This window comes from Thamnophis sirtalis, unplaced genomic scaffold, assembly GCF_051295495.1.
Source record: "Thamnophis sirtalis isolate CommonGarterSnake01/CBP01778 unplaced genomic scaffold, rThaSir2_p1.2 scaffold_6, whole genome shotgun sequence".
In the NCBI taxonomy this organism is placed as follows: domain Eukaryota; kingdom Metazoa; phylum Chordata; class Lepidosauria; order Squamata; family Natricidae; genus Thamnophis; species Thamnophis sirtalis.
Window position 1 is genome coordinate 67456512 of NW_028261386.1, and position 24697 is coordinate 67481208.

Consider the following 24697-nt stretch of genomic DNA (forward strand, 5'->3'; position numbering starts at 1 on the left):
AACAATAAATTAATAAAATGTATTTAGCAATTTACCTTGCATCCAAGGTCTGACCCAAGATATGAAGACAATTGACTATTGAAGTTGCATCATTTCCTAAGGGCACCAGAGGAAAGGAGAAAAATGAGATTTTTTGTATTATACCATTTCTATTTTTCACCAGTAGTGGTGAACTTATAAATATAATTTAATATTATATATTAATTAAAGTATTATTTCAATGATTTCAGCAGATGCAAAAAAGAAACATCTAAGATAAACAACGCATTTTCCGTGAATGTGATAAGCTTTGTGAATATTTTTTGACATTTCAAGTTTTCAGATTGTATTCTTTAAAAATTAATCTTTTAATCACATTAATTTATGTATTAAGAGAGACGTGTATGTACTATAATGTGTCATGATTCACATCTGAATCTAAAGCTGTCAGAATAATGAGAGCAATGAGTCATGCAAAGATATCCATTGATGTGTAAAAGAAGAGGTTGAAGAATGGAGATGTCAAAAATAGATTTTAAAATATTTTGGGCAATAATAAAATTATAATGAGTGCAAGAACGTCTAAGAGTTTTTCTCAAAGACTTTTTTTTACATAATTCACAATCTAGGATATAACCCAGTAGACTATAGTTAATTGATTTTAGCCCTTCATACACTAAGAAAGTATATTTTTCACTGAAATTCATGGTGCTTAGACTTTTTGCATGAATTTTGCTGGAGTCACAATATAGGAAACATGACTCCAATTAAAGAACTGTTCAGGACTTATTTCTTTCTACAATTACATCAGCTGCATACAGTTTTGAGTAGAAAATATGATGGTAAGTGTAATACTTCTGTATACACTAAGGAATATCGTGCATGTTGTCTCATAGTTGTATTAATGAAATACAATTTCATTTATTATATTTATTTACATTTATATAAACCATATCATCTGCATCATATTTGAGCTGTATGTAAAATTAATTAGTAACATTTTGAATTAAAAATTCCTAAAATACACCAAATTCAGACTTCCATGTTGTCAGATTTCAGTGTGACATGATTTTTTCCCATAATGTTCAGATAAAATATCATAAAGGAAAGTTTAACTATATAAAATATGGAATGTCAAAAAACGTTTAACAGAATAAGCAGACATTCTTTACTAAGAATGTCTCAAAAAAATTAAATGATTTTATAATAATAAAATCCCTAAACATGGAATTCTATTGAACAGAAAAAGTCAGAGAAAGTATAAATAACACTTAAAATTACTAAATTCTTAAAAGGTCTATAGATAAATGATTAAGGAATGAACTATATTATAAAAATACTAGGTAGATGAATGAATGTTTTGTAGATGTTTTACTGTTATCTGAAGAATGTACATTCCATTTGTTTAGCGGTGTACAAAAAGTAACAAGAAGATAATGGTGTAATTAATGTCATACTTTCATATATATAAACATTTTGAATGTATTTATTTTTTAAAAATACCTTATTAATAAAAGTATTTGAAGTAGAAAATAATAGCAAAACTGATATTAGGTGACCTTAGTGAAAACCATTTCTCCCTTTCCAATTCTCACTTCTGATAAAGAGAGTATTTAGAAAGGGACATCAGGTAATGGCTGATCTGCTATAAATGCATGTAGAATTGCACCAACACACAACACACACACACACACACACAAACACACACACACACACACACACAAACTGAGGAGAAAAGAAATCCTGTATTTGTGGTTCAAAAATAAAATACATCTAAGATGCATTGTTCCAGTAATTACAATAATATATTAAAGTTTAATCAGTGTATCTGTCATGCAAGAATGACCTCTTACAAATGTTTGAAGCATACCTCTCTTTCCTATTAGAAGTGAATTTTTTAAGGATGCAAGTCATGGTCCTTTTTTGGGATGTTGTGTGTGATTTTTATTTTATCTCCTTGTACAAGAATTCAGTATTTTGGAGTTTTTCAGCATGACTGAGCGTTACTGAAATGTTTGACTGCTTCAGGTATTTAGAAGTTACTTTAGAACTCTAAAACTTGTAACTCTATGGAATATGCTGATATAGGTCCCTTGCTTTTTGTCAATCTTGTTTTAGCTTCTGTCAAACTTGACATAGGAGTTTGCATCAAAGATAATCAACCATTTTCTGTTGCTCCAGGATAACTAATCTCACGTATAGTATTTGCTATGGTAGGCATTTTCAATCAAGCCATATTTCAGTTCAGTAAAATAAAATTAGCAACAAACATCAAAGATAAGCTGAATTTCATTGCTTTTGCCTTTTCATTTCAAAATCTGTATGTTTAGTAAGGGCTTGCTAAGGTGGCCTATTTGGCTGATTTCTGATCGTTTTATGCAAGTCTGGATATAAAATTCCAATTGAAAAAGAACTAAACAATGACCTTAACACCCTAGAAATCTGTGAATAAAATTCCAGCTGACAAAGAGCTAAACACTGACTTGCAGGCATTGAAAAAAAAACTGTAGAAAACTGCATAATCCCTAAATGAGATTATGTGGCATATATCCCATAAATATAGATATAGATATAGATATAGATATAGATATAGATATAGAGAATATAAATATAAATATAAATATAAATATAAATATAAATATAAATATAAATATAAATATAAATATAAATATAAATATAAATATAAATATAAATATAAATATAAATATAAATATAAATATAAATATAAATATAAATATAAATATAAATATAAATAATATAAATAATATAAATAATATAAATAATATAAATAATATAAATATAAATATAAATATAAATATAAATATAAATATAAATATAAATATAAATATAAATATAAATATAAATATAAATATAAATATAAATATAAATATAAATATAAATATAAATATAAATATAAATATAAATATAAATATAAATATAATATAAATAATATAAATAATATAAATAAATAAATATAAATACATGATTTTTATTGAGAGAACTCCTCTGCCAATCTTTTTGCCAATGATCAGCCCAGAGTCACTCACTAAGTTGCATAGCTGACTCTGGCCATGAATCTATGTCTCCCTAGCATCAGTTCAGTACTTCAACCACTATACATTTGCTGTCTTATTAGGATCACTTATATAAGACTAATATATTTATACAAATCAAAATAATTCATCAATAATCTGTTTCAAATTACTATGAAATAACCAGAGTCCTGGTCAAAATTAAGTTTCAAATATGGAAGGATTCCAATAACAATTCTCTTTTCTTACAGGAATAGTAATTATAAGCTTTCAACGTAGCTATATACATAATTTAACTTTTAAAACAATTTTACACCACAGAACACCTTGTGAGTAATAGGGATGGGAAACTTATTCTGCTAATCTATATGGAATTTTTCATTATTCATACTCAAGAGGCAAACATGCAATACTTATTTTATAAAAAAAACAGAGCAACAGAATTACTTGATCTCTTGGCACATAACTCAAAAAGAGGCTGTGCAAATGCTGTGTGTGCGCATGTATACAGTATATATAGATATGGGGAACACAGAAAGCAGGATCAAATGAATAGACATGACCCCAAAATACACAGGATCCACAGTAACTGCTATGGAAATGCTATGCCATTTTAGCAGGAAAACTGGGTAAATAATCAAATCAAAATTTGCATGTTTAGTGCACATGTAGGCTCCCTTCATTTGCTAGTTCCCAAATATTATCAATGATATATAAAATCATGCAGCATGCAAGCAAAGAGGACACACAGAGTTGCAAATAATGATAAGAAAAACAAGGGATGCTCAAACAAGCATTTGTCAAGGTCTCCTTACCAAACAGTGAAATCCTATGCCTGACAAGAACTCCAAGTTTGCAGAATAGGCTAAAGACAAAGGATAAATGAAAGAGAAGGGAGGGGACAAAGAAAAAAAGGAAGAAAATAAGAAGTGATGTATGAGCAGGAAAAAGCAACATGATGTTTTGCAGAAAGAATCAGTTCTGAGCAGAATGTAGGATTGAAAATACTACAAAAGTTTCCAAGAATTGCTCCACAACAAATGTAGTTAAGAAAGCAAATATCTGAGGTAAAGAAACAGAGTAAGTGGGAAGCCCTATCAAGAAATAGCCTTTAAAACGTTAGGCAACAAAGTTCAATTAGTAGCCTAGTATTTAGATAAAAGGGTAAACATAAACATGTATTTTTAAAAGCAAGAGAAAAAAGGTTCTGAGTAACAGCCAAATATTTAATAATAGTACACAGTACATTCATTTTATGTACGCATAAAGCTTGTATTGCTTTTTTAAAATAAAATGTGTTTGATATACAATTCCTACTGGCCACAGTCCAACACAGATTTACTAAAGCCATTAATTTCAGTGGGCTTAAGTGCATTAAATTCTGCTTGATTAACGTTAATGAAAATGAGTAAGATACAAATTTTAAGTAGATATGAATGGCTTGGTTTTTATAAAATGGATTGAATCTGATTGCTCTGTTTCACTGATATAAACTGTTTCCATGGAAAAGAGAGCTCCATCTGTAAATGCAGATATGAGTTGTTATGAACTCAAGTCATCCTATAAGAAGGCTGATGAATAATGAATTATGGAATTCATTATTTCCACATTTTCAGAGATGGTGTAATATTTCAAGGGATGTTCATATTATGAATTAAATAAGTAAATAAATATTAACAATATATTTTATGTCTTGGAATGAAGTAAATTTAAGCTAAAACTTAAATTCCTTGAAATGTATGTTTTATACAATATGTTTTGCCCGGAAGAAATACTAACTAGGTATTATCATGTGCTCCCAGACAAAATGACATAATTGCTTTTAATTATCTCGTAATAAGTTACTCTTTTATAGAAGAAAACTCTGCACTGTTTAATGGTACCTTGATTAGGTTAATGAATCAAAATATCCGTTCCAGAGGTATTTCTAAGGCAACATTTTATTTTGAAAATCCAAGAACAATGTAATTTTATAAAAGACACGGAAAAACATTAAAAATTTCCTTTATTTTGTCTAATTCAGAACAAATTGTCAGATACAATGATAAAGTGTATTTACAGTTATTCTGTTATTCTGTCGTGAGTTTAATATTTTATTTTCAATTATCAAATGGGATAAAAACAGTTGCAAACATTCATATTCAAAGAAAATAGTAAGTTTTGAAAGTAGGGGAATTACACAGGATTGGCTATTTAGCACAATTATTAGTCTCAAATTCTATTTGCTAGCTTTTTGATTTAAAAGATTCAAGAAGTGTCAGTGGTGAAAATGTGGAGAGTGTCTTTGACCATAAATAAATAAATAAATAAGAGCATAATTACAGAGAATGTACAAACCAAATATTTGTTTTCAGCAGGATCTTGAGAAATGTACAACCATGGGAAAGAAAATGTATTCCAAATTAGTTGATTTGGAAATAGCCAAAAATAAAGTAAATAGACTTGAATTATAGGATGATTTTACAATAATATGGAATTTAAGATTTGTTGCTGAATTTAAAAGAATGTCAATATGATAGGAGAAAAACAAATCTGAGAATAAGTGAAATGCATAGTGAATGGTTGAATATTGATCAGGAAGAAAGGATGTTTATTCTCAACTTTGGTTGATACAGTTATGGATCAGTGGTGGGTTGCCAAATTTTTTATTATTGGTTTGGGTGTGCTCGCACATTCGCACAACACTTTTGCGCATGCTCAGAAGCATCTGGGCAGGTGGGCAGAGCCTCCCGCCACCGATACCACCGGTTCAGCCGATCTGGGCCAAACCGGGAGCAACTCACCTCTGTTATGGATAAATTTAATAAATATGGGTGTCCTTCTACATATAAATGACACTACATTGTCTACATGTAAAAGGATACTCATATTGTTAATTAAGAACCCAAATAATTTGCAGTAAATGCTATAAAACAGTCGTCCCCAACTTTTGCAGCTTGGAGGCCCAGCAGGTAGATGGGGGAGAATGAAACTGGATTATATGAGCAGTAAGCCGGTACACTTACACACGGACACAGCTCAACTTGCGCGAGCAAAGGGCTGGAGTGCTCATGCACACAGAGCTCGACTCGTGGAGGTGAGTTTGATTGTGTAGGGAGAATAATTTTGACAAAAAATAATTTTGTCAATCACAAAATGACTATATGAAGAAAGTTTGAATGTCTGTGAAAGTCATGTTCGATTGAGTTGGTAAGATCCTCAAAAAGAAAAGGATAAGAACAAAAGGCAATGAATGAGTGAATCAGTACAAATGTACAAAGGAGAACATGATGAGTTATGTGTATGCCATTTTAATTATCTGCTACTATTGAATAAACTGAATCAAATATTTGGCCTATTTTAGTTTCATAGGACATTGGCATAGGCCATTGGCTCTTCCATTACTTCTTTCTTTCAAAATTTCCCAGCATAAAAGACTCTTTGTTAATGATATCACAGATGAACAGAACCATATCAAACGTAATCTAACAAGGGGACTAGTAACACATTTTATTATTATCTTATTAGAAGGCATAAACTGGCTGATGAAGTGAGATATAGTTGATGAAACTGTATGCCTTCTAATAACATTTTCTGGTTGTAAAATTTACTATAGTAGTTCATACAAAGATGGGAACAGGAAGGTTAGCCATAATATACTTTCACATGTATGTGCATGCATGTATATCTGTACCAGTAATACCAGTAAAAAAATAAAGAAATTCTAGAATTTCTTATTATAACAGATAGGAAATATGATTAATGCTTGTATGTCACCTTATGTAAAAATATATTGGTGAAATCAAAAATGAGAGCACACAGAATTACAAAATTATTAATATTCATGTATATAATTTATGTCCTGTTTTTCTAGTATTCAAGACGACTATCAGCTGCCGAAACATAAAAGCTAGGAGCCTCTCTAGTTAAATGCAATGGGAGGGAGGGGGGAGAATATAAGAGATGACGAAACATGGAAAACACTACTTGGTATAAGAGAAAGATCAAGAAAATTATACAAATTTCAGTTTTTAGAGTTTATCTTATAAAATAGATGTTGGATTTTTGTTACTTCTCACGTTTCTAAATATATCCATAAAACTGCCAATGTTTTAGAATATGCAAATTGGCTATTATACTTTATCATATACTATGTTATATATGCTTTTACCTGGTTACCATTTCTTTCTCCTTGTTAGAAGCATGACCCCCACTGCTCAGAGGTCTGCTTGCTGCAGATAGGAAATACAGGCGGTGATTTTTGAAATACTGATCAATTAAAGGAAGTACAACCTGAAATAAACATATGGAAGAGATAAAATAGTGTATACTGATTAGTACAATTTCTTACTCCTAGTATTTTTATTCCTTAGTTTCATGGCACTAAAGACCTGTCAACATGCAATATATGCAAGATTTATTAACATAAATTCAACTTTTCTCAAGGATATGTCTTTTAGTAGGGTTTACTATTAGATCAAAATTTTATCCTTTTATCTGGAGGTAAAAAAATAGCTTACAGTTTTAATGTTCTTATATTTTTACTTTATTATTTTTTATAATTTTAATTGCAGAAATTCTCTCAAAGCCTGATCTTGAATTAGCAATAATAGCTCAGCAATTGAGAATCATTTTGCTGAAGCAGTTATGCGAGAGTATGGGGAACTACCCAAAGAATAATTTTTGCTTCTAGCATCTATTTTTCTAATTTAAAAAAATCAATACAAGTCACTGGATGATTAGCAAGCAGGAACATGTTACTGAGCTACCATCTGCAGCATTTATGTGGCTTGTTCTCAATGTCGTAGCTATGCTTTATAGTTGAATAATATTAACTTTTAATTTGCTATAATAAATATGACAGAAAAATAGCATATACTTACTTTAGCAAAGAATTTGATTTCTTGTTCATAAGGAAACTGTTCTCCTTTCCCTCTGCTGCCACCATCTGTATAAGAAAAAAAGTGTTATAAATGTAATTAAATATAATACAGCCAATTTTTGCATTATACTCTTTATAAATTAAACTTTGCATCTATCCATTCTACAGTACTACATGACTTGAAATGATAATTTTTATTTAGATGTTTTAAGGTTCTTCTTTACCCACACAGCAGCACAGTAACAAACTTAATTTCAGTATATAGCATCCATATACTCTATAAAACAAAAACAGAATTCAGTCTTGATTAATCTGCAGTAGTGTCTTGCATTATAACTAGCAGCTTGAAAAGGCAAAGATTCTCTCTTTTTTTAGGAGAGCAAATTAAATCCCCAAAGCATTTGCTAAGAACTCAACTACATAAAATACAAATTACTTCTGATGAATAGCAATTCATAATTTCTTTATTACAGAAGCCATAGTGACCTGATTGATATCAAATGTAACACTACAATGTACTAAAACCAAGGACAGAGAAACCACCCTACAACTTAGCACTGTGTTTGGATTAAGTCTTTATTAACGAAGGTGTTCAACTGTTACAGTTCAAAAAGAAGTAGTGTTGAACTGTATCTCAAAAATAATAATAATAATACACTTTTAACACTTTTTATAGCCATTTGATTCTTACTAACCATGTAAAAGAACTTAAGGCTATATTTTATAACATAAAATATATATTTACAATATCTTACCGAATTCCAGAATATACTGATGGGCTTCATCTACGTATCGTATCAATTGCTGGAGAAAACTGTAAGCAAACCTTTTTTCAATGGATGGTGTGTCTAATTCTAAATCCTTTAAGCCTCTGGAACAAATTAAAAAAAATTGGGAGGGGGGAGTATGTCTTATACACCAAAAAATATAGTATTTATTTTCTTATAAAAAACAAATCTTCCCATGCAGTACATTTTTCAGCCACATAATGAAGATTATTTCAGCTTTAAAGCCTACAGCAATAACTGATTAGCATTTACCTGGACACAACATAGCCATTGATCTGGAGGAACTTCAGAATATCTTGGGCTTTCTCTCTATCCTTAGCTTTTTCTTTGGCTGTCAATGTATCATAGGGTACAAGTAGGGGATGATTTCCTCCTCCCACTAGAATGCATTAAGAAATTAAATGACAAAATAACAACAATAGCATTATTTTTAAAAGAATTAAATTTCATAAAACATAAAGACATTACAGTATTCATTTTGCCCTGCTAGATATATCTTCTAGTATCATCACCTCCATATTATTAAAATAGGTAATATTTCATTCCGGATGCTAATATTTTAATTCACTAATACTTATTGCTAAGAATGAAAATCCCAACTCTTACAATCCATATTATTAGCCTGTTATGCAGTTTATTTGTTACATTTATATGCCACCCATCTCATTGTCAAGAGACTCTTACTAGAAGTTCATTTAACATTTTCGAAGTCATATGTGGCAAAAGTCATTCAACAATTAATTCTGCCTAAATGTCTTAGAATCACATTTGTTTGCATGCATTTTAATACTTTCACCAGGTCAGGCACTGCAGAAATGGTTACTTTAGATTACGACATATTGACCCCCATAATACCATACATAAAATCCTAAATTATACTGAAAATACTATTTTGACTATAGAATGTTAATTTCTTGGCCTTTCAATTTTCTATTTCAAAATGCAGCATGTCCTTAACAAGTACTCTTGATGGTCAGCCTAAGGTCATTTATATATTTTTAAAAGTGATTGTACCTTTGGCTTCAAGCTCCATTTTCTTTTTTTTTGCCCATATGTTATGATAATTTTCAGCCATCATCTCAGCCATTGCCTAAGGAAGAAGAAAGACATAAATAATTACAATTTGTTCCCTAGTAGGTTAGTTAAGCTTGTTTTCATTTTTTTAACAAAATAATTGTTGCATTTTTGGTCCCAGTCAAAAGAATTAAATACCAACTTCAGGCATTTTTTTAAATAATTAATTTGATAATTAATTCCCACAAATTCTCTCCATTACAGAAATTGCATGAGCAGAATTCTGCTCCTGGCATGCTCCCTCGGGAGGTGGGGAGGAGGAAATTTTTGCCAATTCACCCTTCAGCTCCTTGTGCTTCCCTAAATCTGGTCTGGAGAACCTTCCAGATCAGTGTTGAAAGTAGCAGGGAACGTTGCAGGGAAAGGAGGAATCGGCAAAAATTGCCTCTTACCCTTCCACCTGCTGGAACCACTGTATCAAAAGCCCTTCCATTCTTGGAAGACCAATTGCAGGTCCAAGCATCTGTCAGAAAAGTTGGAGAATAAATGATAACTATCAATGGATTGATAGAGAACTGCATTAAGTAATTATTGAAAAAGCCATGGAAACTTCTTAAAACATTACATTCCTAATGTTGATTACAATAACCATGCAACTTACATGTAACTCTTTGGACAGGGTAACATTACTCATGTCAATTGCACGGGGAGTATAGCCATGGACTGTATCTACAGAAACCTGAATAAATATCAATGGAGGTGTTAACAGAAGAAAAGAACAATAGAACATATTTGAACAAGTTTAATGACAGCTTACAGAAGAGCTCCGTCAAGGAATAGGAAAACATTGGCAAATTTATTAGTTTATCGCTGTTTCATATATTTTTCTATTAGTTTATCTAATTTCAGGAATTTCAATGCTGTATAGGAATTCCACTAAAGTTGTTATGAAAGTGAAAATGTGTATCGCAAAACATTTAGAAGCAGTATTACTTGAAGAAAGGATTTATCTCGTAGAAAAGAAAAATACATATTTTCTCTCAAGCTTGTTTACATTTAAAATTACATTTCTTTCCATATACTGGCCTGTTAAATTCATTAGTTTTATAAAAATCACAATCCTAAAATATTTTGTAAAGAGAAATTTCATTTTCTTTAGCTACTTCAAAAACAGCAAATACAAGATAAACATAGAGCATTAAACTATATAAAGTTTAGATTATTTCCCCCTGCTTATAGAACTTGGAAGCCAATGCTCATACTGAAGGAATGCTGCAGCTTTTACCTCAAAAATAGTATTTTAAAAAATAACTAGGAAATATTGGTGATAAAGCTACTAAGTAACATCATCAGAAGTGCTTGCAGCTCAAAATATACCTGACTTGTCTGTGATATCCGACGTGAACGATTATAAAGAGCCATAGAATCTCCTTCCCTCGTTCTTTCAACCCGCCATCCCCAAGCAAGCATGGTTTTCAGAGACTCTTTAATTGGCCATCTATAAATTTCTTTTTCCTGAAAAAAGTGCAGATATGATGATCCTATTAGTGGTAAAAGAACTGTCCTCACATCTGGTTAGTAGCACCCAATCTTTTGATTGAATTTGAGATATGTATAAATAATAGAGACCACTACCCAGCAACTGAAAGGCAGATCCTTGACTGCAAAACTCAGCTTTGATTCTATGCACATCTCTTTTAAAGTAACTTCCTTAGCAGCCAAACATTCAATTAGAAATTATTTTGGTTGTAAACTAGCATAAAACAAATAACAATCACTCTGAAATAGAAGAATAAAATATTACATTGAGAGAATAAAAGAAAATAAAGACTAGTATACCAGACTATAATTACACAGTATAGGGATTAAAACCAGGTGAAATCTATAAAATCATAGTCTATAACAGTGTCATAATTCTAGTCTATAAAGGCCTATGAGAATATAAAGCTATGACTTTACAGAAATGCCTGCTATGTCTTCCTCTTGATTGACCCAGGAAAATTCTGCAACATACATAAAGAGCCGAGACTCTTAAGACGATAGCAACTGGAATCATTTCCAATTTGCTGTGTTGTCTTTTTATATATATGTACCTATAATATATATATATATTCCTATTTGCAACACAATACCTAAGCAGGTTAAAGATTTAGACTTTTGCTAGCTGATCAGAATGCACAGTTATTAGTTTTGTTTTATAGTGATTGTTATCTGCCTTATGCTATTCTATGACCAAAATAAATAATAAATAATTTGAAAATGAGCACTAAAAGTATTATCATCCTTATGATAACCAAATATGTATATAAATTTTCTTTATGAAATAACTATTTTAAATTTTTATATTCATATCTCATATATAGTACATTAGAAGAGATACAAAAGTGGAAATAATCAAAAAGAAAAAAGGATAACTGTAAAAATCCATTAAATATAATACAAATATTATAAGCATTTGATGACTACTTTCTAAGGACAAGAGTACCATCCTTAAATTGCAGCAGTATATAGGAAAACAATTCCTATTAAATGAACCTTTTATACTTTTGGTTTGAGTGGACTAGAAGACCTCCAAGATCCCTTCTAACTCTTCTCTTCTCTTCTATTCTATCATAGTAACTGAAGGAAAAGCAGAAATACCATGCCCTCATAAAGTGAAAGATGTATCATACACTTCAGAAGACCCCCTATACTTATTCTTTTATTGTGATATTTGGAGACTGATAATCTATCACAACCAAGAGACAGGTTAAGCAGTAAATAGTAAATTAGTAGGAAGATTGCTAAAATCTTGGGATACTAAAAAAAATCAGTATCCATGGGAAGGAATAAAATCTTCATGCTTTACCAACCTGAAAATCCCCACCTCCAAACTCTTAAGAGAAATGTATAGCATCCTATGGAGAAAGTATTATTATCAATTTTGTAGTGGCCAATTTTGCTAGGACAGTGTAGTTGCTCCCACAGATCCTTTCAAATAACTTCTTCACCCCAAAAGCTGATGAGATTAAATGGGATTTGCAAGTGATATGACAAGCATATGAAAAGCAGTGCATTTACTCAACAAAGGAGGATATTTTGGAATTAGCTTAAAATACTGATGTTTGACAGAAATATACTTCCTGACCTAAGATAGAATAATTAAGTCTTTAACCAGTGATCAAATGTAAGATACATAGTTCATAATTGGATCCTGGTTAAATGATAATCTTCACAGACTATTTTCCTGTGATTATGATGTTTAGATCTATAAGGATTTATGGAGCAAAGGCTAAATTATGATAGGTGCAAAGTTTTTTCTTCAAACTCTAGTTTTAGTGCTCTCCTTTATAGTGCAAACATTACAAAGTTCATCACACACAATCTCTTTAGCCCTTCTATAGTGATGAAATTTGACAGGGATGAGCAAAAGATAAACAAAATGGAGACTAGAGTTCCTGTGACTATTTTTGCTGGGTATGTGCAGTATGTTTCTTTCTGCTGGAGTTCTGAGAGAATTCACATAGGTTCTGTGCTATAATAATGCAAAGAATCTGGAGAAAATTCTGACTGTTCAGAATTTATTATTCTTGCCTTTCCAACTGAAAATTTTATATGTGGCAGAAGAAACAACATATATTCTTCAAGTCTTAAAGGATTTTTCTAATTAATGGGAAAGCTCTAAAATTGGCTGCTTCTTTCAATGATTAAAAGAAAAGATTACAACAAAAAAATCTGACATGAACTTCTTACCTTTTCTGATAATAGTTTATATTGTTTCATTAATGGCTGCACTTTGGAAGATTCTGAATATGTTTCACCATATATCCACCCATTTGCAAACTGACAAAAGTTTAAAGAAAAGGAAGGGATAAGTTGATCAAGAATATTGATGCCGTTTATGATTTGGATGCTCTTTTTGCATGCTATCAATATACTATACCAAGCTCATGAAGCAAATGAAATTTCCCATATTTTTATCTTGATTCTTCTACTCTCTTCTAATCTTAATACTTGTTATAACAGCAATTAAAAACTCCTGGGCTTTAATTTGTCATGCAAATTTTAGTTTCACAAGTGTTACACAGTATATTATAATGTAATATTTTTCATCTTGTATAGCAATCGCTTTTATAAACTGATAATGAGGTCATAGTAAAAGTGTCTATATCCTAAATATCATGCACAAGGGGAATTAATTCATCACAAACCCCAAAATTTCCAAAGGTGCAGAAACCTTATGGGGCAAAAACTCTAAAGAATTTTTTTTTAAAGCCTGATAAAAACTGAGCATGCTTAATGGACACAAAATGCCGACTGACTGTTGAGTAGAATGAAGAGTGGGTGGAAGGGAATATAGTGCAATAAATGTACTTTAGAATCTTCATTGAGGGTACTAAGAACCTGCATGTCTATGTTTGAGCTCACCACAAAAATTGAACAGGTTATGTTGAAGCACTGCAAAAAAAATGCTAATGATTATAACTTCTTGCAGTATCAGTCTCCATTTTTTTAAATATTCAGAGGAGAGATACAGGTGTTCTTCAAGTGAAAGGGATTGGGACAAATACCATTTTTTTAAAAAACTATTCTGTTTTAACAATAACGGCATTGTAAAAGACAACCATGCAAATGCAGCCATCCAATTATGTGATGATAACTGTGATACCAAAAAAATCTTATTAAAATAAACTTGTTAACTGAATGGATCTGTGTAAAATGTAAAAACTGAGCTGATCCTTTTCTTAGAGAAAGTAAATGCACTTAAAAATTTAAAAATCTGATTAAAGAATTAGAATGTTTGAATTAATGCAACATAAACAAAATTCCATGATGAATATTGAAATGCAAAATAAAGTCAGATCATTAGCAAGATTCATTCCCTAATGCTTTACATATATCCCAGCAACATGAGAGAGACAGAGAGAAGAAGAGGAAGGGAGGAAGAGAGAGATGCAAACAATACATAGATGTGAACATACACTTTACCTTTTCCATGCACCATTTATCGTGAGAATGTTCAGCATATTTGTTTATAAAGTAGTCTAGTTTTTCAGGAATTATAATGCTGAGTGAGAACAAACAAGGCAAAGATAAGTATTTCATGACAGGTTTTTTTCTTTATATATAATTTATCTACCTAAAAATCATTTAAATATTCATATTAGAGCATTTGCATTGCTCTAATTCTACTATTATCTCAGACAACAAAAATGGTATTGGATCACTTTATAACAATTTTGAAAACAATAAAATAATCAGTCACTGAATAAAAGGAAACTTAAATTGCCAATTGTTCTTATACTTAATGTAATGTGATTATTAGAAAACAAATGTGAAATACTCTTTCTAAATAATTTAAATATTTTTGTATTTGAGAATCAACTTTCATTAACAACACAATATTCATATTATGAGCTGTAGTGGCGCAGTGGTTAGAGTGCAGTACTGCAGGCTACTTTTGCTGATTCCCAGCTGCCTGCAATTTGGCAGTTTGAATTTCACCAGGCTCAGCCTTCCATCCTTCCAAGGTCGATAAAATGAGGACCCAGATTGTTGGGGGCAATATGCTGACTCTGTAAACTGCTTAGAGAGGGCTGTAAAGCACTGTGAAGTTGTATATAAGTCTAAGTGCTACTGCTATTTCATATTATTTTAAAAGTTACGCTCAACTAAATACCAGCTTTGAAAACATCCTTACTTTGAAGTATCAACAGGCTGTGGATTGAAGTTTCCATCTGAATCCATGGAAGCCTGTTTTTCCATAACACCAACATAATTTGATTCCATGTAATCAGGAGGTAAAGCCCCAGCTACAGCACTCAAGCATGGCAGTGCTAATTTAAATAGTTCTTGTTCATATTTCTATAAAGACAAAAAAGGATGCAAAAAACTCTGGTAAAAAATTAAGACAATTTCCATTTATCTGGGAAAGGTCTCAACATTCTATTACCACTATCATTACTATATTTAGTTTTACTTTTAAAAACCCATTAATTGAGTTTACTCTTAAGTCAAACTACTTCAGGCTTTCTATCTAAAACAAAGCCACACTTCCTGAGGGTATTCATCTCAGTCCCTTCCCTGCACTAGAGGGAAGAGCCATCAAGTCCATTGGGATATTGTTCCCTATAGAAGCTGAGCCTTGTTGTATTTGATAAATATTGACCACACAAGGAAAAAAATGAAAAAGAAACATGAGATGCTTCATAGTCTGCAGATAGATTAGCAATTAAGGATTTTAACCAGGCAAACATTTGTTCAAATGTTGATTTAGAGGGGAGGTTATTTTAGGTTTGATAGTCTGCTGAGTTACTTACAATTGTCAGCTGAATCAATATTTTTCAATTCTAGGGTCATGATGGTAGTTCTAACTAGCAGTTGAGTTTGCTCAGAACTAGAATCTTTCCCTATGACATACTAAACATTAACAACAATAATCAATGGGAGAATTTCTGAGAGCCAGCGTGGCATTTATTTATGATACGGTGATTAAAGTACTGGAGTAAAGCTTGGAATTACAGGCTTTGGCCACCTTCAGCCATAGAAGTTCACTGGGTGATCTGGGGCCAGCCATCATCTTTCAGGTCCACCTACCTCACAGTGTTCTTGTACTGGACAAAACAGGACAGAAGCCACTTTATGCTCCCAAATGAAAGGTGGAATATATATTGAATTTTTAAAAAATGAACTTTTATTTATAAATATGTAGCCCGCTCATATTCATCCCTATCTCATACTGCTAGCACAAATGGAATATTCACCACTATTACAAATTTTTCATTTAATATAATTCTTTTATTAAAGGCAACAAAGTTACAGAATAGGATAAACATTTATTAAAGTAATTTTCTAGCTAATTAATTTTTAAAGAAGATATATTTAAGCATCATTATAATTTTGTTTTCTAATATGCAGCCTTGCATATTTAACATGAACTACAATTATTAATATATAATTAATACATATTAATATATCACATCTTAAAATGTTACCTTTTGAGATAAGGCATCAAAAATACCCCAGAACAGCTTTCTGGACAAATGAAGTTCTTCTTCTGATGCAGCACCAAAGTTGCCCCACCCTCCTAGTAAACAGTAGTATTTCCAACATCTTTCATAATGAATTGTCAGCAACTAAAAAAGAAACATGAGAGTTTGCTTTCTGATAATTCGATGAGGTAGTTACATATAATCACTTTAAATGTCAGATGCACAAATTTTGCAACAGGTAAGTGACATAAAGATTAAAGGAATTATCTCAACCCAATCAACAATTATGGCAGAATTAATCTATTATTTGTTAAATTAATATAAGGATTTTGGGTACTTTTTTAAGATAAACATTCAGCAAATAATTATTTTCATATCTCTAGATTATCTCCAAACCTATGGATGGTCTTACTTAATACGATTTGAATCATTTTAATCACTGATAGGTCTTGGCAAAACACTCTTTTATATGGGGGAGAATTTCCAAAATAATGAATGAAATAGGTCTTCTAAATAATCTTCATACAACTTGTATGAAGGTAAGACAAATATTTTCTCCTGTCTCTAGCTGAGATAATTACTTTATTTTGCAATTCTGCTGCATCCTTTATATACAGCAAACCTAAGGCCAAGTCTGTGTTTTCAATGTTTACAGTATGTAGCTTTTTGTAAGCACAATTGAAATAACAAATATTAAATTGTATCCAGCTTTGAATCACAACTGAACTATCAAAGTGGAACCGAAAGAATAATAACCATGACATAGTTTTTGTGATCATCCTACATTTAGGGTTTGAATATTGCATTGGATGTAACATTGACCATGATTGGCCAATATTTTTTACTTCAAGGCAAATCAGAATATCACCAGTTTCTTCTGGTAGGTGATGCCTAATGACATTAATTGTATATTTTATAAAAAATCAAACTTACCTTAAGAGGCATTTTGGCATGTTCATTTAGAAGAGGGATATCAAACACTAATCTTCTCAACAAATGTTGCATCATTGAAGGTCTTAGCTGACTATCAGCAGAAAAAAAGGTTCAGTACAACATAGACTAGATTTATAACCATTATTGTGATTATGCAAGTGAGTAATCTGTAATCACTACAGAAGCTTAATCAGTATTTCTGATTAAAAGATAACAGTACATGAAATATGGAGATAAAATATGTTCAGACTCATGCTTGAACAAAGCCAGTGTGCAACCAAAAAATGAGGGAGGTAATAAAAATGCCGAATTCATATTCAGTTGTTTTCTTTTAACATTATTTCATCTTCAACCTTTTGCATGCAGTTATTTTCTTTTAACAAAATTTATGTTCTGTCTTTTGTAATATAGTAAAAAACTATAAACTGTATTTCATATTTGGAGTTTGGCAAGCAGGCATAATCAGATAAATATATCCCTTCCTCCAAGCATGTCTGAAACGTAACAATTTATTTTACATTTTAACTAACTCCTGTTTTTCACTGTTGACTTGTGGATAATTTACTAACCAACTAACTATATATTATGTCTCAGCAAATGCTCATTCATTTGAGGATACCTCAGAAATGCATTATTTGTTCATTAGATGTTATAGCATTTTAACAGCATCAGCCCTGGAATCTATTTTATTATTACTATAATCATTACATATTAGTTAACATCTGCTATTTATTACATGCTAATAGTTGAAGTAATTACAGATACTTTTGATCTGTTGATTCATTTTACTATCAATCTATATCCCACTGGAATTGAACTCCTGCTGCACAAACTTTTTGCATACATGAAAATATTGACTTCTTGGCTTAATAGATACAAAAACGGTTAGCAGAGGGACTCTACACCTTTTTGTCTACTTTTGTAAGAACATGCTATCTACATGTTGTTTCCTAAATGAAGCTTATTTTTGTTTTTCTTTCAAGCAAGCAACTGCCTCAAGAATAATTTATTACAGGACTTCTAGGGGAGGTGTGGTGGACTGACTAATGTCTCTGGAACTGATGACCATGGCAAAAATGGAGGAACTGGCAAGTAGACCAGTTCCTTGGAAACTTTTTGGATAACAAAAGGACAGGAGAATACCCATATGTGCTCTAGACCGCCGCTTCTTGTGAAGAGACTGCAGGACAGCAATTTTCTGCAGGTTTGAGCACTGGACGATGAAGAGCTTAGCCATCTTGCTTTTAAAGGACATTAAGTTTGCAAGCTTCACTTTCTAATGACTTTTTTAAATGGCCTATTGCACAGCTTAAAGCTATTAAAATATTTTCTTGCTGGATTTGCAAAAGAAGCTTGTTAAAGCTTTGAAGAAATCAGAACAACTGAAAATTCTATACTGTTTGGTTGAATTAAAGATAATGACTGTAGAAGTAAAAAGAAGAAATATAAAATTGTTTTATTTGATTGGGGTAAAATAAAACATTTTTGCAAAGTTTTGGCAGCCCTTTATGGAATTTTTGCTGACACCAGGATTAATGTTATATGGATTTGCTTCTAGAGAAGAGATAGTATATGGGATGAAGAGTTATCTGTTTAACCTTATAGGACAACAAGTTATTAAGCTTGTTTACACTTGACACAATCAACCATGAAAATCTCTTCACACTTGACACAATCAACCATGAAAATCTCTTCTTTACATATTTCTTTTCTTCTCCTTTTTAATGTTCTTTTCCTTTTTCCTTTTTCCTTTTTCGTGTACTTTTTCTGTTATTTTTCTCTAAGTGTAATTTCTATTAGGTTAGACGACAGTAATCAAAATTCTTATTAACAATATATTTTTAAAAAGAATATCTTGCAGAAGGTATTCCCTTTATTTTAGTGTTTCTCTCTCCACCAATGCTATCATAATCGATCCTTACCCACAAATGGAGAGTAGGCACTCTTCAATAGAATCCCGCTGAGCTTTGGTAAGTGAACAGCCTTTGGAAAGCCGATATACAGTATGTAGCAAGGAATCTATAAGGGAAGCATGATGTTCTGTTCCAGCAAAAAGAGGAGCACATCTTGTTAATAAAGGCAAAACAGCAGTGCAGAGATACCGATTAAGAGCCAGGGCCATATCTGTGGCACTTAGGGCAACCTATAAAACAAATTATAAAGCAGTTCAGATATGCACAAAAATGACACACAGTTGCAGTATGTTTGAGCTAATCCTTTTCAGAGCTATTAAGAATGTGAAATACATATTTTATATATATTTTTTCTTTATTCCAATCTTTTATTAAAATTATGAATCTAAACACTGAAGGACCACTAGATGGCAATAAGGTTTTCTGCATCTTTTGGCTATCTCACTGTTGCCCCAATTTCTGCAGTAGAAATAATTAAAACATATCATTTGCTTTATTATTCCCGTATTAAAATTGCATTCATTTTGAAATAGCAGTGATGACACAACAACCTGGATTTAGCCTATTATTAGAGATATTTGTGCATCATCTTATGCAATAACAATCAGATATTTAACCAGACAGAGGTCACTTCATTTGAACACTTCATTTGTGCTTGAATTACAGTTTATTTTTTAAAACTGGAAGTCTATGTTGCTATGTCAAGGTTTTAACTTCAAAACCCACATATTAGATGAATATTATACAATACAAAATGCAAGGAGCCCTCACTCATTCTCTCTACTAACCTAAATGACATTTTTAAGGTTAATTAACACTGAGAAACTGTGTTCACTTTAAACTTTCTACTAAACTTGAAACCTGAGCTCCCAGGTCTCAGAAGCTTTAAACCAAATGTTTCTTTTCCAAGAATAATACAGCAACGACAAAAGGGAACTCCAGATAAATCACCATTGCCTTAAGGAACTGAAGACTGGGGTACATGAAGTTCCCCCACACCTTGTTCCCTTTGAATCCAAAGTGTTGCTCAACCTTAACTGAAAACACTAACTCATCATTTTAAAAAGTATTTAAAAGTATCAAAATGTATGCACAAGATAAATCTGGATAAAGCAGAAAATGCTAATTAAGAAAAGTTAAAAGTTACTTGTTACCGTATCTAATGAAGCAGCTGCACGAAGATCTGGTAGAAAGCCAACTTCTAGTAGGTGTAGAAGAAAATCTTGGTTTTCAATTCCATAGACCCTGTCAAGAAACAATACCATCGCTGCCTTGTGATCAGGGCAAAACCCACCTGACATATCAGGTTCTACAACATTGCCATCTGAAAAAAAGAGAAAGAGATGGAAGGTAAGGAAAGGAAAGGAAAGGAGGGGGAAGTAGAGAGAGAGAAAACTATTTTTACACACATGTTGAAGAAGAAATAATCAAGTCACTCGTAATAAATAATAGAAGGAAAAACTGCAAGTTTTCTTACCTTTTGCTATTGTTGGCATGTGAAAAGGAATGCTAATTACACCCACCAAGTCCTCCAAAGGAATCAAGGACCTCAGAATAGATCTGATTCTAATGGCTTCCCCTTTGCCAGCATGGATGAGCTAATGGAATAAGGCAATTAAATAGTTAGATGGCTTGTATGAGAATGCAGCAATCAAAGAATGCAGATATATCCTTATACATAAGAATTCTATGATTAAGCTAATTATAAATGCATGTGCAGATAATAATACTGTGAATTAGCGTTGAAATCTCATAGAGCTCAACATTTGTTCAAAGATGGGCCTGATATCATATTCCAATGATGCACTATTAAAAGGAGGTGCTGTTCTCATGATAAATATTCCCCTGAAGGATCTGAAGAGGCAATTATATTAACATTCCTTTCTATTTATGTCAAAAAAAGAGAAATGAGAAGTTCACAATTATAAAAAATCAAATCACATATTTGATTTCCCTATGGCTACAATGTGAAGTGAGTTTATTCTAGCTTAAGTTACTTTATTCATTCAACAATCACTATCACACAAATACTTATTTATACTCATCTTCTTTCCTTTCCCCATGCAGGATCCAATCAAGAAATTTGGTGGTACAAGTTGAAGGAGATTCTTTCTCCTATCTCACTGTCAAGGAATAAGTAGGTATATTGATCCTAAATTCTACCTACAATAACTAAAAATTTGAATTTTACCATGTCTATATGAACTTTGAAGTGATCTATATCAACACAAATATAACATGAAATTCATAGAATAGTTATTTGACTATTCTTCCATCTTTTCCATGTACTTAATTGTGTCTCCTACTTTACTGTTATTATTTTCTTCCTCTCCGCCACGTAATTATCTATAACATTAAATCTTCACTAGGTTACACAGAGATAAGATTGATCCTGCTGAAGATTTCATACTCCTGCAAACCATGTCATTATTCAGAACTTGCTGGTTTTTGTTCATGGGTACCACTATTTCACCCACAAGTCCATGAATTCAGGAATACTTGAATCAGAAAAAGGGTGAAGAATGACACATTCTGGTTCACATTATTAACACAGATAGGATATAAATTCAACAAAAATAATAAATACTAATTACATAAATCCTTACATGCATTTCTGGAGCACAGCGTCCCAAGAGATCAATCAGAGCAGCATAAAATGTCATGATGGCATTTCCCATGTGAACAGTATCATCCTCTTCTTCTACTTCACTTCTGTTCGGTTTTTCAAAGAAATTTAAAAATAGTGAAGGAATAATAATTTATGTATTAAATCTGTTTATATAATGTATCTTTAGTCATATCTATGTTCAAGCCTTAGCATAACCAGTTAAAACTTAGATTTTAGTGCTCAGATAAAACAATTAGGATTATAGTGAAAGTTTTATACCAATTTTAAGCCCTTGGTCTAAAATAATACGAAATAGAGGGCTTTTTTTGGTGGGATTTGTGGAAGGGGCATTTTTGTATAGACACATAACATTTCTAATATCTTTTTATATCATAAACCACCTGCCCACAGGCACAATGAATCTTATTTATTCCTTTTAGGCATTTAATATCTTATATAATAGAATATTCTATTTTCTATTTTTCAAATATGGTATACAAATCATAAATATTTATGCCAGACTGTAAATATGTGTGCATGAATGCGAGGGAAGGAGGTGTTGGGAATGGAATAGAAATATCCTCTGAATCTTTGGGGAAGAATCTAAGAAGAGAAGATATGATTAACTTTTGAGCACACATTTAATCTCCCCCATTTAGAAAAGACTTAGCTCAGATATGTCTTGCGGGGTGGGGGTGGAGGTAAAACTTTCCTTTTCTCTCTGTTTTCTCTAAGCAACTTCATTTTTAAAGACAAATTCACTTCCAGTCATTTAAAGAAAATTCATCTCTAAGATATGAAGCCGTATTAACTTCCAACTGCCACTCCACATAAATATAAATGTTTAAGGTGCTTTTTTAGCAGTAATTACTCATAACAATTCTCTGTAGTTCTAAATTACAAAGGGAATGATGCTGTTGTTGGCAATCAGAGTGCAGATTCAACATGGACAAAAAAATAATCTGAAAACAGCAGGAAGACCATTTGCTCAACAATTATAATAGCTGGTGAACAGAAAAATCCATGTCAGTAAAAGGATCTATGCCATAAAAAGTTTAGAACACATGGAAATTATAACATGTAAGTTAGATTATGCAAGATAGTAATTAAACACTATCTACCTATCTGTGATCTACTTAACAATAGACAGATAGGATATAAACAGGATATATGGCTTACAAATGCTTTTAATGCTTCAAATCTCACCAGGCTCAAGGTTGACTCAGCCTTCCATCCTTCAGAGGTGAGTAAAATGAGGACCCAGATTGTTGGGGGCAAAATGCTGAATCTGTAAACTGCTTAGACAGGGCTGTAAAGCCCTGTAAAGTGGTATATAAGTCTAAGTGCTATTGCTATACTGATATTCTTCCAATCTTGAGAGTTTGTATTTATATTAAAAAGAAGATTCTTATTATTTTTATCATATATAAACATATTGTTATTAAAATTCTCAACACAAATTAACATTGGATATTATACTTAAGAAATGTATTAGGATTAGTGATAGGCCTAATAGAATTTCAAACCAATAAATGTTATTAATGTCATAGACCAGCACCATACACTTCATTTTAGAAACAATGACTTCTGAAAGAAATTTTATTCAGGGAATAAACATTTTCATTCTACCTACGATGTTTTAGTGGACCCATTAGTTGATGAAGGGCCATCTCTTGTAGGATCTTCTGATATGTTTATGGCTTCTTCCATGGCAGCAAGCAAGCCATTTCCACCTTCACCTCTCAGTGCTGGTCCAAAACATTCAGGCCGTCGAATGAGCAGTCTGACTACCACATTAGCATTTTCTTCAACACTCTCTCCTATAATCAAATAGAAATTTAACTACTTGATGAAGCCAAAAATTTGGAATTAGTTTCTATAACTTATGATAAAGAAGCCCAATATTTATCTACACACACCCATATGCACACACACAGTGTTATTTATTTTGAAATTTAACAACTATACAAGGAGAACCTACATTGTGCCTGAAACTCCACTATCTGTAACCCAAAAGCAAACTTTAAGAACTGAATTAAACAGTTAAACTAGGAGAAACTCCGTCAACTTTATCAGCATTTAAAAAGATCTCAGATAACAACACTAGAAATTATTCCAGCCACCACATTAGAACAGTCTCCTGACTCTTCTCTCTTACTTTCTAATAACTGTATTTCAGCACATTTTGTATTAGATGTGAAATCAGCACTGAGAAAGGACGTTGGTCTTACCTGAACGTCTATTTTCAGAAGGGGGAGGGAATGGTCACACGTGGGTTGTTGTCAAAGCCTGATTGGTCCAAAGACTGAGAGAAAACGCTTAAATACTGGTGCCTTCCATTCCTATCCCAGTTTCCTCGAAGACGAACGGTAGAACTGAAAAGACAAAAAACAACACACAACAAAACCCCCGGGAACCACCCGGGCCCTCCCCTTGGCCCCGACGGAAAGGTCTCAGGGCGGGTTGTGACCATTCCCTCCCCCTTCTGAAAATAGACGTTCAGGTAAGACCAACGTCCTTTTTCCAGAAGAGGGGGAGGGAATGGTCACACGTGGGACATACCCAAGCTACCGTCCCAGGGAGGGAGAACGAGAATCA

At 32.0% G+C, this 24697-nt stretch overlaps 1 protein-coding gene across 1 annotated transcript in view; it reads right to left on the reverse strand.

The window, feature by feature from the left end:
* RYR2 (ryanodine receptor 2) overlaps positions 1-24697 on the reverse strand; it is a 276429-nt gene that overhangs the window by 73143 nt on the left and 178589 nt on the right. Inside the window, exons 46-64 of the mRNA XM_087718053.1 lie at positions 23733-23919; positions 22098-22203; positions 20969-21089; positions 20646-20815; positions 19501-19721; positions 17579-17669; positions 16649-16789; positions 15355-15518; positions 14643-14721; positions 13407-13496; positions 11052-11189; positions 10336-10413; positions 9675-9750; positions 8913-9039; positions 8628-8743; positions 7874-7938; positions 7162-7283; positions 3827-3876; positions 36-96 (exon numbers count right to left, since the gene is read on the reverse strand). Coding sequence (XP_087574179.1) covers positions 36-96; positions 3827-3876; positions 7162-7283; positions 7874-7938; positions 8628-8743; positions 8913-9039; positions 9675-9750; positions 10336-10413; positions 11052-11189; positions 13407-13496; positions 14643-14721; positions 15355-15518; positions 16649-16789; positions 17579-17669; positions 19501-19721; positions 20646-20815; positions 20969-21089; positions 22098-22203; positions 23733-23919 — 2203 coding nt within the window. The remainder of the gene's footprint in view (positions 1-35; positions 97-3826; positions 3877-7161; positions 7284-7873; positions 7939-8627; positions 8744-8912; positions 9040-9674; positions 9751-10335; positions 10414-11051; positions 11190-13406; positions 13497-14642; positions 14722-15354; positions 15519-16648; positions 16790-17578; positions 17670-19500; positions 19722-20645; positions 20816-20968; positions 21090-22097; positions 22204-23732; positions 23920-24697) is intronic.